We start from the raw sequence: 13,759 nt of genomic DNA, 5'->3' as shown, positions 1-13,759 counted from the left end.
ATAACATATTTCTTCTCTATTCTTTCATGAATACATATGACACTTTGTTTTTAATGGCCTGGGCTGTAAATCCTTAAACTTGGGATTTATGCAGAAGACGTCCTAATTTTTCCTTTCTTCCTCTTTTTCTAGGGTGTAAGTTAGACAGTGAGTTCCAGTGACTTCTGTTTTAGGGAAACTGAAGAAAGCACATCTGAAGAATTTCCCCCCACTTGTTACCAGTAAAAAGACCAGGGGAGAGATCATTGTGAACTCTGCAAACACTGAATTTCTATTAATTAGGGCTCTTGCTGGAACTTATTTATATATTAAGGAACAAATTAGGAAGATAGGATGTTTTAAATTGATGGGGGGATTATAAGTGATTTTTCTCTTAGAGATCCTACACAAACCAACTTCTGTTTATCTCAACGTAAGTCCAAACCTGGGACAGTCCTCTCCTCTCCTCTCCTCTCCTCTCCTCTCCTCTCCTCTCCTCTCCTCTCCTCTCCTCTCCTCTCCTCTCCTCTCCTCTCCTCTCCTCTCCTCTCCCCTCCATCCTTCCCTCCCTTCCACCCTCAACCCTTGCTGATCTCTACCTCTGCCTTCATTAGTCAGTAGCTCAAATCTAACTTTCAGAATTTTAGGTGAACTTGAGTTGCTGTGTGGCCCAGAAGATTTTCATAGGGCTGCCTGGGCCCATGTTCATTCCCTGAGCAGGTGGAAGTGATTCTTCTTCAACATTACCATTTAGGAATGGATATGTAAACCAGTTTGATAAACCTGAAACATGGCTAAATAGCATTTAGATTCCAGTAATATCTCTGTGTACAGACACAGGGAAATGGTTATAACAAACAAGCAGCATCTTGGCAATGGGTAAATGTCTCATCTGCCGCTTGAAGGTGCTGCTCAGTGCTGTGGTATTGTCAATACCTGGACTCTGACAAGTGAATATGTGCTGACTCTTAAAATGGAGTGTAGGAGTGATGCTGCATGAATACGTTTTCAACTGCTATTTTATCTTTCCTCTTTTTGATTCATGGTGAAGAAAAAACTGAAAAATATCTTCATGTGAAGGTTTTACTTGAACTGCACAAAAGCTAGATTAAAGTCTTGTAAGAATTTATATAAAATTGGTAGACATGGGATCTTTTTGGGAGTACAGAGAACCGAGGAAGATTTGTTTTCATCTCTGGCTTGATTGGATTAGGATTTCACAAGTTTAAAGTCCTCAGTTCTAAAAATTTATACATTTTCCAGAAGTTTTACATTGTCAGAATATATAATTATCCAATTAGGATACAGTGGGTAATCTGATCATATGTGCTTGGAAATAATAAGTCTCAGTGACACTATTATGGTTTTATATTAATAGAAGAAAAGTATATAGGCTATATGATCAACTTGAATTGCAGATTAAAGAATAAATGGACAAAGTTAAAAAATTTTGGCAGGACTTCATCAAAGTCACTCTAACCAAAATCTCATACACTAGGTAGATGCAAGCAAAGAACTTCAGACATAGTCAGTGCCTTAATATATATCTCTTGAAGTAATAAATTATTAGGCCATTATTTTTAGCTATACATCATCATGTATTTATTTTTGATGTGGAGGAGCTGAGTTCTGGAACTATCTCTATCTCTTACCTGTTTTAGATAGGCAGTCACTGAGCTGTTTGAAAGCTCTCCATTCTTACACAAAGGACATTCTTACTGAGCACCTAATAAATGACCAGCACAGTAGGAGGCAGGAGGTACATCAGGATGTGAAGAAGAGGAGCTCTGTACCATTAGGAGGTGAAAAAACATGGCCGACTGCTGTAAGGAGGATATGGATGTGTCTTTCAGGGTACGCGACATCACACCCACTCCCCTACCTCTGTCATCACTCATACTTGTGTTTTCTTCCCACTTTATTGTTACATTTTGTAAGTATCCCCAGTTGCTGTTAGGATCAGTGATTGTGGCAATAAGAAAAATGAATGCTTTTATGTATTTGAGAATGATTTTATAAATAAACAAAGAAAGTGAGGTGATAGATCAATGGAGAACTCTCGGTGAGGCAGTTGGTGGTTAGGGATGGAGTGGAGGTACGGTTTTAACAAAGGGGTTTCAGAAATAAACTCACTTTTTAACATCTGCCAAGATGTTACCGGAAAGAACACTTTTCAGGAAATATAATAGGAGATGGAGCCAACTAACAAAAGAATTTCTGTGTTATTCCAGAGTCTATTTTGTACTATAGGAGACTGGAAACCAAGAATGTGTTTCTTTTCAAATTTATCTGACACACACACACATACATTGGGGTGACAGTGAACATTCCATTCCACTTGGTTATTCTTCAGATCTGACAATAGAAGGACCAGGCCGATCCACAGCCTACTGCTGGAAACTCAATCCAGTTTTCCCATGTGGACATTAGGAGCTGAGCTACTTAAGGTATCACTTGCTGCCTCCCAGAAAGTGCATCACTTGGAAGCTGGGATTGGGAGTGGAGGCACTATGCTAAACACATGATCATGTTAATCCGAAGACCAGATGTCCATCCCCAAGAAACTGTCCTGATCTATGAATGAAGTCATTAGATTTTCTATTTAAAATATTCCTTGAGTACTTTGGGATAGAATAGAAGAAAATACCAAATATAAGTATTTGTGTAAGGCGGCTGCTAAGATTACTCACCCCTCAAAATTATGGAAGCTTGAGCCAGATCTTGGAGGGAAAGAAAATGGTGGATGCAAACAAACTTCCATCTGAGAGAAGTGCATGTACATTTAGTTGGACTAATCCTTACAGTTCCTATCTTCTTTGTAGTAGTGTTGTAATCTACTTTAAAAAATTATTTGGAAGTCAAAGAAACAAAGAGATCTCCCATCTTTTGGTTTCTTCTCTAACAGGGCTGGGCCAGATGAAAGTCATCAACCAAAAACTCAGTCCAGGTTTTTTGCATGAGCCATCATTGCCTCTCAGGGAGCCCATTAGCAAGAAGCTTAAATCAGGAGAGAAACCAAGACTCAAACCCAGGCAGACTTCTCAACTTGCACTTTAACCATTGCACCAAGGCCTATCCTCGTGTAATCTACTTTTATTCTCTACAAAATGTGGGTGGAAGGGATTATACCATTATCATTTTTTCTACTCCAGTGGTATTGAGGATGAGGCTACATTGATGTCTTGCATATCCATTGATTTTAATGTTGTAGCAGTAGAGCCATTGAGAACCCAATGATGTAAGGCTGGAACAAATTTTAGGAACATCTTTCCCACCTTTTCTTTTCCTACCAGGAGCTTGGACGTCGAAGTCATTCTTCAGAATCTCACAGTTACTTGGTGGCAAAGGTGGTACCCAGTTTTAGGTCTCCTCATTCACGGGTCTGTGATCTGTGTCTAAGGCATTTGCCATACCCAGACAGCCTTGTGCCTCATAGAAGTAGTGTGGCTTGTGATGCTCAGAAACTACTAGAATGGAAAAATTCTTCTAAAATGTATAGTTCACCTCTCAAATTAGGTCTATAAAGCAGGTCCACTGTGGACATGGGTTAGTTTGTTAGGGTTACTGTAACACAGGCCTACACAGTGGGTGTCCTTAGCAATGGAAAAAAAATGTACCTGCTAACAATCTGGGCTTTGGAAGCCTACGACAAGGTATTCACATGTTTGATTTCTTCTGAGGACCCAGAGGATAAATATGTACCACGCCTCCCTAGAAGCTTTGAGTGGCTTCAAACATCCTCTGACTCACAAATAGTACTCTTCTAATGTTTTCACATCATCTTTTCCTCTGAATATGTCTATTTCTGTGCCTAATTTTCCTGATTCCGTGAAGATGTAGTCATGGTATACCGATGCCCACCTTAAAATGCCCTTATCTTAGTTTCAGCATTTGCCAGTACTCTGATTTCTAAATGTGGTCACATTCACAGACTTGTGGAAGTTAGAAGGGCTGCATCATCTTTCTGGGGAACAAGGCTCAATCCAAGAGGAGCTAAGTTAACAATGACACTTATAATCAGATCTTTAGACCTCTGGTTCACTATTTCCTGTACTGACCAGTTCCCTTGGATATCATATCATGATATGAAGCATTTATCTTTGGAGCAATTGACACCAGATATTTTGCACAGTCTTTTGGAAAACACATGCACTCATCTGTCAACTTAAGAGATGAAAGTTAAAGATAGAGTCCATATATGTCTATTTTACAGGCTTGATTTCTAAACCAGGTATTAGGACAAAGTTGGTGCTAACGCCTGGGAATTTCATGAAGAGAGCAGTGTCCATTTACCTGAAATCCCAGCTTGGCTGCTTTTCCCTGGATCGGTGTCCTATAAATGCAATGGTATTCCTTGACCCAGTTGTATCAGTGGGTGGGTAGAGCAAGTTAGATCCAAGCAATGATTCTTTTTCTTTTGAATCAGCATGGCCTCCACATGGTAGTCTTCATTCTACAGGGAGATTGAAAATGTCACTTTATAAGATTTACTCTTAAGGTTTAATATTATATGGCACTGTCTTCCTTTTCTATTGGTGGATGAACACATTTTGGTCACATCATAAAAGAGAGTTGTTCTGGCAAATTTTTCTTATTTTCAAGTAGTAAGCAGTAATATGTAGGGAAAGAAAAAAGAATCAGTTGATCTGACTCCTTTAAAGTCTCCCACCTCATGCCCATCTCATTTCCCTACCTCTCCACGACCCATCACACAGCAGTTTTTGTTTCTTCTTGGCTTAGATGAAAGGGGGATAGAATGAAGTTGAGGTTAAGCAAGGAGTGTAGGGAGTGATTCAGCTCCCCTGCTGTCATTCAGAGTACGGACTTTCAGAGAGGAACTGTACATTCCGTAGATTTGAAATTGGCATTTATCTGTCCTGTCTCTAGTCCTTTTGAAAATGTTTATTTATATTTATTTACAGTTTTCATTTTATTTAAAAGAGGTGGACAGGTAAACAGAGGTCTTTCATCAATTCACTGGCAAAGGCCAGGGGTGGGCCAAGTCAAAGCCAGGAGCCAGGAGTCAACTCAGTCCAGGTTCATCAGAGGACTGTTAGGGACCCACATTCTTGAGCTGTCAGCAAAAAGCCAGACCAGAAGCACAGGAGGTGGGTTTGACCCAGAGTTCGTGAAAAGGCATTGCAGGTGTTCCAACGGGAATTAAGACACTGCTTTTGTCCTGATTAAAATGGAGATGAGAAATGATTCAAAAGCCAACTCTTCCAGGGACAAGAGAGCAAAGCAAAGGAAAGCAAAGCAAAACCCTGGTGTCCTTATTTTGTGACTATTCTGCATTGCCTCTTGGAATGGTTTTTGCACAGCTGCTGTTACACTTTTAAATTTTCTAGTGAACTGGACTTGGAAATAAGGGACAGTTGGTGAGTAAACCATGTCACCAATGCCACCACGCATGTTTTTATTTTCTGTGCCCATGAAAGAGAAAAGTGTAAACACTGTCAGTGTGGGTGTTCAGTGGTCCCTTGCACACATGAATTCAGTTAACGATGACAATTCTGGCTTCCAGTGGTGGTGGGACCTTGAGCCTTCTGTTCACTCTCTCTTTAGTTTATTACAATTACTCAGATCATTTTTTGAATGATGTGTGAGGGTGATTCAAAAATTCATGGAAAATTGGATTAAAATTTATTTTTTTTGGTGCCCAAAATTCTTTAAAATACATGCAATTTTCATGACATACATTTTCCATGAACTTCTTGATGATTACTGAATATATTGCAATGTTCAAGCTTGCTATGTACTTTTCAGGGTTTTTAAAAAATACTTCCTGGGCCCGGCACAATAGCCTAGTGACTAAGTCTTCACTTTGCATGCACTGGGATCCCATCAGGGTGCCAGTTCGTATCCCAGCTGCTCCACTTTCCATCCAGCTCCCAGATTGTGGTCTGGGAAAGCAATAGAGAATGGCCCAAGGCCATGGGACCCTGCACCTGTCTGGGAGACCTGGAGGAGGCTCCTGACTCTTGGCTTCAGGATCGGTCCAGCTCTGGCCATTGTAGCCACTTGGGTGAACCACTTGGGGAGTGAACCACTTGGGGAGTGAAAATCTTTCTCTGTCTCTCCTTCTCTGTATATATCTGCCTTTCCAATAAAAATTAAAAATCTTAAAAGCTTTTTCTGTGAAACCACTATCTTTTTTAACGATGTATTTGTTTATTAAAAGATAGTTACAGAGATCAGGAGGGAGGCAGGGATACCTAGTTGAGTCCCCAAGTGGCTGCAGAATCAGGAGCTTCCTCTGTGTTGCCCATGCGGATGTAGGAACCCAAAGACTTCAGCCTCTTCCTCCCCTTTCCCAGGTCCATGAGCAGTGAGTGGGATTGGAGGTGGAGCATCCCAGCCATGTGGAATGCCAGATCTGCAGGCAGCCATTAAATTCAAGGGTGCTAGCACCAACCCTCAAATAACTCTTTTAAAATAATTATTCCATAAAATTCTTTGAAAGATCTACTTGAAGAATAAACACAGAGCTACAAAAACCTATTGATGGAATCAGTAAGTGTTCAAACAAGTGATCAAATTGTTAAAAAAGGGGGGCATGGGTGGGAGTGGGGGAATACTGTCTTCCCTTTATCTGTATTATGATTTGCTTTAAGAATAATCATTCAAAAATAATATTGTCAGCATTCTAACTTTTAAGTACTTGCATAATTAATTCTCTTAAAGAAAATTTCTTAGCCACGTATCATTGATAGCACCATGTAGAAAACCCAACTTTCTATGCTAACTGCCTAACTCTAGCTCCTGCTGAATTACAGTCCATGAAATTACATACCTAGAAAGAAAATATCATATGAGATTCAGAGCATTGTTATTCTGTGAGTCATACATAGAACAAGTAATTCCTTCTGCCCACTTGGGAGGAGAACATCTAGTATAAAAATGCTCAGTAAGTTTATCTGTAACGTGGATTATGCATCCATGTGTCTTATGGGCACGAAGATCCCTTCTTAGTGTCACTGTTCTTTGCTTCCCTCATTCCTGAAAACATTTTTATTTGTGTGGGAGTGAAAGAATCCTGCTCAGTCATCTTCTCACTACGAACTCCATTTGCTGTCTGAGTCATTATGACGTAATTACAATTCTAGCATGCTGTACTATTTGCTGAAAAATATCAATTTTTTTTTTTCGGTGAAACATGGAAACTACAGTTCAGAAATGTGAGCGGACAAATCAATGCCACAATGACCTGGTATTAATAGACACCCTGAAGAGTTAAAATGCTTGCTGTTTCAAGAAAGCAGGGAAGAAGCTGCCTAGCAGGAGTTAAACCCAGATTCTTGCGCTGCAGCCTATTTCTGTCAACACTCCATTCAGGAAATAAACATTTATGCTTTCTGAAATGAGAGTGTATTTTTGAAGACTCGCTGTCAGATATTTTTTGCCCTTCACACTTTCAAATGCTTAGCCCTTTTTTTTTTTTTTCTGTAAATTGACTGCAAAGTGCATCAGTTTGCCAGGATTAAAAAAAAAAAAGTGCTTGACAACTGCCCATGGCACCACTGTCATCCTCGAGGTTTCCAGCAGAAGAAGGCATAGGGTGGCTCCGAACACGCTCTCCTCCGGCCTGTGACTTTGGGGAAGCTGCCTCTCCGGCAGCATTGTGATCCCTCCGAGCGACGCTCTTCCAACTGTCGCCTGGATTGTTTGGAACACACTGGATTGCAGATAAACATGCTATTTAACTGCGGCTCAAAGCAGAGAGTCACGCTGCTTGCAGAGTGCCTGAGATACATGGCATGGCATTGGCTCCAGGACAGAGATGAAGGGAGATCAGAACTGTCAGCGTTTTTCCGGGAACGGGTCGCGGCTGGGAAGGAAAATACCTTACCAGGGCGTCAGTGTACTTTAAAAAACTATAACCTGTCACACACGAATGGTAAAGACCCTGGAATGGACAGAACATGATGTCCAAACAGCTCAACAATTGCAAATCAGGTTTTATTTGGAAAACGATTTCTTTCCAAAGATATTACATATCAATATTATTCCAAACCTGTAGTCTATAAATAGAGCAGATGGGAGGACCACTAGTTCCGGCCTGAATGCCATGAAACCCTGTTTAGTACCTGGTAAAAGCACACACAAATCATTATCCCTGGGGTAGTTGCGTGTGTTTGCCAGTAGGACAGTCCTATGTTTTGAACATTTTTTGATTCAGTTGATTAAAGCATGCATTTTTTTTAAGGCATGGTCATTGAAGTTTTCACACTTTGTTCTTGCCTCCTGAAAAAGATATTATTTTTACCCATGTGCCTCTATGTAGGTTCCATATAATTAGCAAACCCACAGGACAGATCAAATAATTTCATGTTATAAAAATAAAAGGTGTTCTGTATGTCTGACATTCTTGGTGACCACAGGGACATAACTGTGTCATAACCAGGTTGTCTGACTGCTGCCCGGGCATGTAGGTAGGTGGTCAGAAAGTCTCTCGATGCCAGTTTGCAATTATAGAGGTGTGGGAATAAAGGGTTAAATGTTGCGGCAGTAATCTGGGCCACAGGGCAACAAAAGTCCAGGCTCTTGTTTTCTTCTGTATATCATGGATTGTCTTTTTTTCCTACAGTTTGGCAGAAATTACATTTTGTTTCATCAGTCACAACAGACTTGAAGATATCAAACTAGCAAACTTGTCCAACCTTCCTGTGCTGCGGGCATCATTCCATACCCTGATCAAAACCAAATGCTAATGCATGCACACACACACACACACACATACACACACAACCTTTTTTTAATCTTTTGCTTTTTCCCTTTTATTTCACAGAGAAATGCAAGGAAAGGAAAAAGTTAAGTTGCAGGAAGGACAAACGTACACACATACATAGACATTCGCACAGAAGAAACAATGGCAGGATCCACCTTAAAAAATGAGATTTTATGACTTTTTGCCTAATGAAACCCCAAAGAAGTGTGTGAAATGTTGCTGTGGTTGGAAAGTTGTTAATTTGTAAATCACAGGGACAAAAGGGCCTCCCCTCCCACCCCTCCCCCGTGCAACTTTCAAGTTTCAGTGCACGTAAATGTCAATAGCGTGCCTTCTCCATCATCAGCACTAAATTCACATTGATGCCTCTTTTCTTCTCCGTATTGATCCTTCCATGAGAACGTAGATTTGTATCTGTTAATTAATGCGTCCTGAAACAGCGTTTGTATTAATCAGGCAGATAAGAAAAATTGGATGCCTGCACCCCCCTGACAACCGTAAAAGTGCTGGCCCTGATAAAATCGTGGATGGACCTCAATAAAAAAGTTCCTCCTTCCACTCAATAAACTAATCATCCTGCTTTTAATTATTCGGCAGAAAGATGTGTGGAGATTGGAGAATGTGTAAATCTATTTACTAACAGCAGTGTCTGGGCGAGAGAATAGGGCTGTCGGGGAGGTGCTGCCGACCCCAGGCTGGTCCACCTGCTGCCGCAGGGAACTTCTGCCTGGCAGCGAGAGTTGCAACAACAGAACTCAGACGGATGGAAGAGGCCCATTTCTTGGTGCCCCTCACTTTTCCAATGCAAGGGTTTGTTTATTTTTTTTTTCCTATTTAATTTACCCAAGAAATTCTCACTTGGTTCCTTTCCTTCAGTTAGATACCTGGCCATGCATCCTGCTTTTTCTGGGGGAGGTAGAAAGGAAGGGTAGTGTGCATGCTGTTGTTGATGGTGGTGCATGAATGACAATAATGTTCCCCAATTCAGAAGTGCTTGAAGCCACGTTTAATCAATTTATCTCTTGATTCTTCTCTTTCCAATCCCTGTTTACAGTGTTACCAGTTATGACATCTCTAGTGCTGAAGTGGTATTTATTAATTTAATTCCCAATTGTAATGACAAAGAAGAGGAAAGGGGAAAAAACCCCAGACAATCACTATGTAAGCGTCTTGATTAGAAAAAATGGAAGAAAGGCTTATAAACACATGCTTAGATCTTCCTAAGAAAAGCTCAGTTCAATTCCTTTTGATGGTTTTATTATGTGCGTATAGTAAGGGAGCCAAACAGCAAATCATCAGTTTCATTCATAATTCAGAATGCATTCTTGATTGTGCCGCTGTAGTTTATAATATTGTGGTATATCTGAACAGTTTCATATGGAGAAGAACAACAGTGACCATGAGCACTTACCTCCAAAGGTGTGGGGTGATGCCTGTTTCTGATTTGGAGACTAATATTTCAGAGGACAGTAAATATAAATTTCTTCTATGGCATTATTAAAAGCATATACTGCCCTCTTCCATAGAATTGCCGTTCTTGTAGAACCACTGGCCTCTGGTATCATGGTGGGGAGTGAGCATCTTCAGAATTTGTGAAGAGGGAGATAGGGAGAAGAGAGGGTGAAGGTTTACGAAACATTTCTCCTGTAAGACGCTCAGGGCAAAAATAATTGATCAGCAGGTATCTTCACTGAGATAGCCTTCTGGAATACAAAAGGCATCCCTCTGCAATGTAAACATTTTTACTTGAAGTGGGTTTAATTGTGCTTCTCCATCCTTGCCTGTAAAATTGCAGTTTCTTTAAAAAAAAAAGTATAAGTGTTTGCAAACTCAAGAGGGACTTTAATATGCCTGTGTGGATGCAGGTCAGATTTGTAATAAAGAATTGAAATAATAGCCAGATATTCCAGAGAAAAAGAACACAACACTGCACCATTTGTGGGATATATATATATAATAAATGAGTGTCGAGGGGGTATTATTTTTGGTTTCCCACAGGCATAAATTAAGGTACAAATAATTGTCTGGCTCAAGGTGACACATCCAGTAGTTGAGTGGAGCCACTATTTACAATCAGGAACCCCCTTTGCCCATAGCCTTTCTACCAAGATATAATCAAAGTTATATCTAACTTTGCAAATAATTGAATTTTATTGTAGTCTTTTATTTGGTGCAGATGCCAGGCTGCCAAGTTTTCCACTTTCTTTATATAATAAGCATCATTTCTCAGTGGGGAATTCAGGGCACATTCTTGGCAAAGCAATGAAGATGGCACTTGGGATGCCCCCATCTCATCGTGGGACTCTGAGCTTCAGCTTCTTACACATGCGTGCTGTTGGAGGCAGCAGGTTATGGGCGCAGTGATTCGGTCCTGGTCACCTGCAGGGCTGGGGTAGGCTGAAGACCCTACTATTAGTTTGGGTCTGGCCAGGCCCCGGCTGTTGCAGGCATGAGGAAGAATGAACCATTGGATGAGAGTTCTTTAGAAATCTGTTGGTCTGTATCTCTCTATCTGCATTTCAAATAATTTTTTTAAGATTTATTTATTTTTGTTGGAAAGGCAGATATACAGAGGAGGAAGAGAGACAGAGAGGAAGATTTTCCATCTGATGATTCACTCCCCAAGTGACTGCAACAGCCGGTGCTGCGTTGATCCAAAGCCAGGAGCCAGGAACTTCCTCCAGGTCTCCCACGCTAGTGCAGGAACCCAAGGCTTTGTGCCGTCCTCACTGCTTCCCCAGGCCACAAGCAGGGAGCTGGATGGCAAGCAGGGCCTCCGGATTAGAACCAGCACCCATATGGGATCCCAGCGCATTCAAGGCGAGGACTTTGGCTGCTAGGCCACCGTGTCGGGCCCTCAAATAAAATTAAAAAGTAAATAACTATCATAGGAAATTACAAGAAATTCCTGCTAAGCGTAAGTGAAGGAACAGCATCGAAATAAGGTTATCCAGTTGTAATCCGTCATCCCCTATGACGATGAGAGTGATATGCTTCTAAGTTGTACAGTATTGTGTGGCCCAATGATTTGGTTTATTTTTTGGCTTTCTGTTGACTTTGATGTGGTTTATCACAGGTAGTTGGTAGAGGTGAGGTAATTAAGCTGACTTCACCTAGCACATTTCCTAAATAATTGAGCCAGAAATCACGTATGTTTAAAGAGAATATGATGTTTTCTTATCAGATGAAAGAAAATCACTTCTCTGTTATGCTCAACTGTGCTTTTAACGTGTAAAAATGCCAACAAACTGAAACTGCTTTGTGTCTTTTTACACTGCACTGTAAGTGACCAGAAGTTGCTAAGGGCTTCCGATGAAAACAGCGTCGCTGTGAGCTCTGACGCAGAGCCCGCTGCCACAGGAGATGCGTGTTGCATGTGAAATGTTGGCTTCACAGTAACCTGGCCTGCCTCTCTTCCCGTGCAGGCTTCTCCACTCTGTCCCTGGCGGACCAGATGAGCCTTCTGCAGAGTGCTTGGATGGAAATTTTGATCCTCGGTGTCGTATACCGATCTCTATCATTTGAAGATGAACTTGTCTATGCAGATGATTATATCATGGACGAAGACCAGTCCAAATTAGCAGGCCTTCTGGACCTCAACAACGCTATCCTGCAGCTGGTAAAGAAATACAAGAGCATGAAGCTGGAGAAAGAAGAATTTGTCACCCTCAAAGCTATAGCTCTTGCTAATTCAGGTTGGCATATTGACATGATTGTTGATACCTTTTTTAATATGTCAGTTTCTACCGCTTCCCTTAACTTCTTTGGGGGGGGGGGTTGCTAGGCCTAGTGTATAAATTTTGGTGTGAGTCAGCAAAATTATAATCACTGGAGCTTTCTAGTGAAAAGTTTGAAAGAAGAAAAATATAGTTGCCGGGAATAACTTTCAATTTTCTTATTGAAAGCTGTGAAACTTTTAGTATCTTATGCATGTATTTACTCAGATCTAGACAAAGCATAAGCTTTTGCACAAGTGGCATAAATGGACACTTTGAGGACAAAATGTGCTTGATTGTCATTGTGCATAAATAAAAGCAAGTGAATTATAACTGTACATTAGCCTATTTCCCCTTGACAATTAAAACATTTCACTTGGGGAACTATATTTACTGTTGCTTTCAATTTTGCTGCTGAAAGGTTGCAGGTTTCTTAAGATTCTGGAATTCTCCAGAAGTCAAATTCTGCTGAAGGAGTACTTTCCTGAAAGGTCCTACCTGTGCAGAAGGGATAAGAATTATGGGAATAAGTGTTCTTTACATCTGAAGTGAAGTGTGCTACATTGGGGAGTAACCTCTGATAAGTAAAAATCGTTGTTGCTTTGTTGTTCTTTTCTTTGTGCCTCTGCTACTGCTTTATCGTGGTCTTAAAGTCCCTCTTAGTATTTGCATAAAGTTCAGGATAGATCCTTCCCTAATGACGTGCCGATCATTAGATACCTGCATGTCAATAACACGCTCTGATGCTGTGTACCACTGACAGTCACACCGTGCCCCTCCATCTGCTTTTGTTTTGACCCTATCTTTGAACTTTATCTTGGTTGCCGGCCAGTAGTTTTCCCTTTAATTACAAGAAGGAAACTGTCAATAAAATCTGTTAAATGGGATGCAATGAGTGGCTTGAATGGGCGGTTGGCTATTTGTTCAAATTCTGCAGCATTCAAGGTATTGACAGTTTGTTTTCTAGGGCCATATGTGACGATCAATCTCAGGCTGGGCTCAGCCGCGCTGAAAAATGAAAAACCTGATTGCTTTTGCTTACTTGTGGATGACGAGTTTGTGATTTGGAGCGGTCCTAGCAAGATGAGACCTTCTGCCCAAATTGCCCCCGTGAGAGCTGGGGCCGCGTGACTGTTTTTAGAAATAATTTTTAATTGATTTTGTAATTAACAGTTCATCTGCAATATTGATGCACAAATCCTTGGACTGATAGGAGGGAAATTGTTTTCAACAATGAAGTTGTACTTTCCTATTTGTCTTCATAATAGAGTTTAGCATATCACAATTTTCATTGTGAATACAACCATCTTCCTTGCCACACACTGCTCCTCTCCCA

The 13,759-nt window shown here is 40.8% G+C and overlaps 1 protein-coding gene across 5 annotated transcripts in view; it reads left to right on the top strand.

Moving 5' to 3' along the window:
• Positions 1-13,759, top strand: part of ESRRG (estrogen related receptor gamma) — a 607,759-nt gene that overhangs the window by 578,871 nt on the left and 15,129 nt on the right. For all 5 annotated transcript variants that reach the window (XM_058669188.1, XM_058669186.1, XM_058669189.1 and 2 more), the window contains one exon: positions 12,133-12,402. In XM_058669188.1, coding sequence (XP_058525171.1) covers positions 12,133-12,402 — 270 coding nt within the window. The remainder of the gene's footprint in view (positions 1-12,132; positions 12,403-13,759) is intronic.

The sequence above is a fragment of the Ochotona princeps genome, chromosome 10 (assembly GCF_030435755.1).
Source record: "Ochotona princeps isolate mOchPri1 chromosome 10, mOchPri1.hap1, whole genome shotgun sequence".
In the NCBI taxonomy this organism is placed as follows: Eukaryota; Metazoa; Chordata; class Mammalia; order Lagomorpha; family Ochotonidae; genus Ochotona; species Ochotona princeps.
Note: the sequence above shows the minus strand (reverse complement) of the source record. Positions and strands in the feature narration are given on the sequence as shown.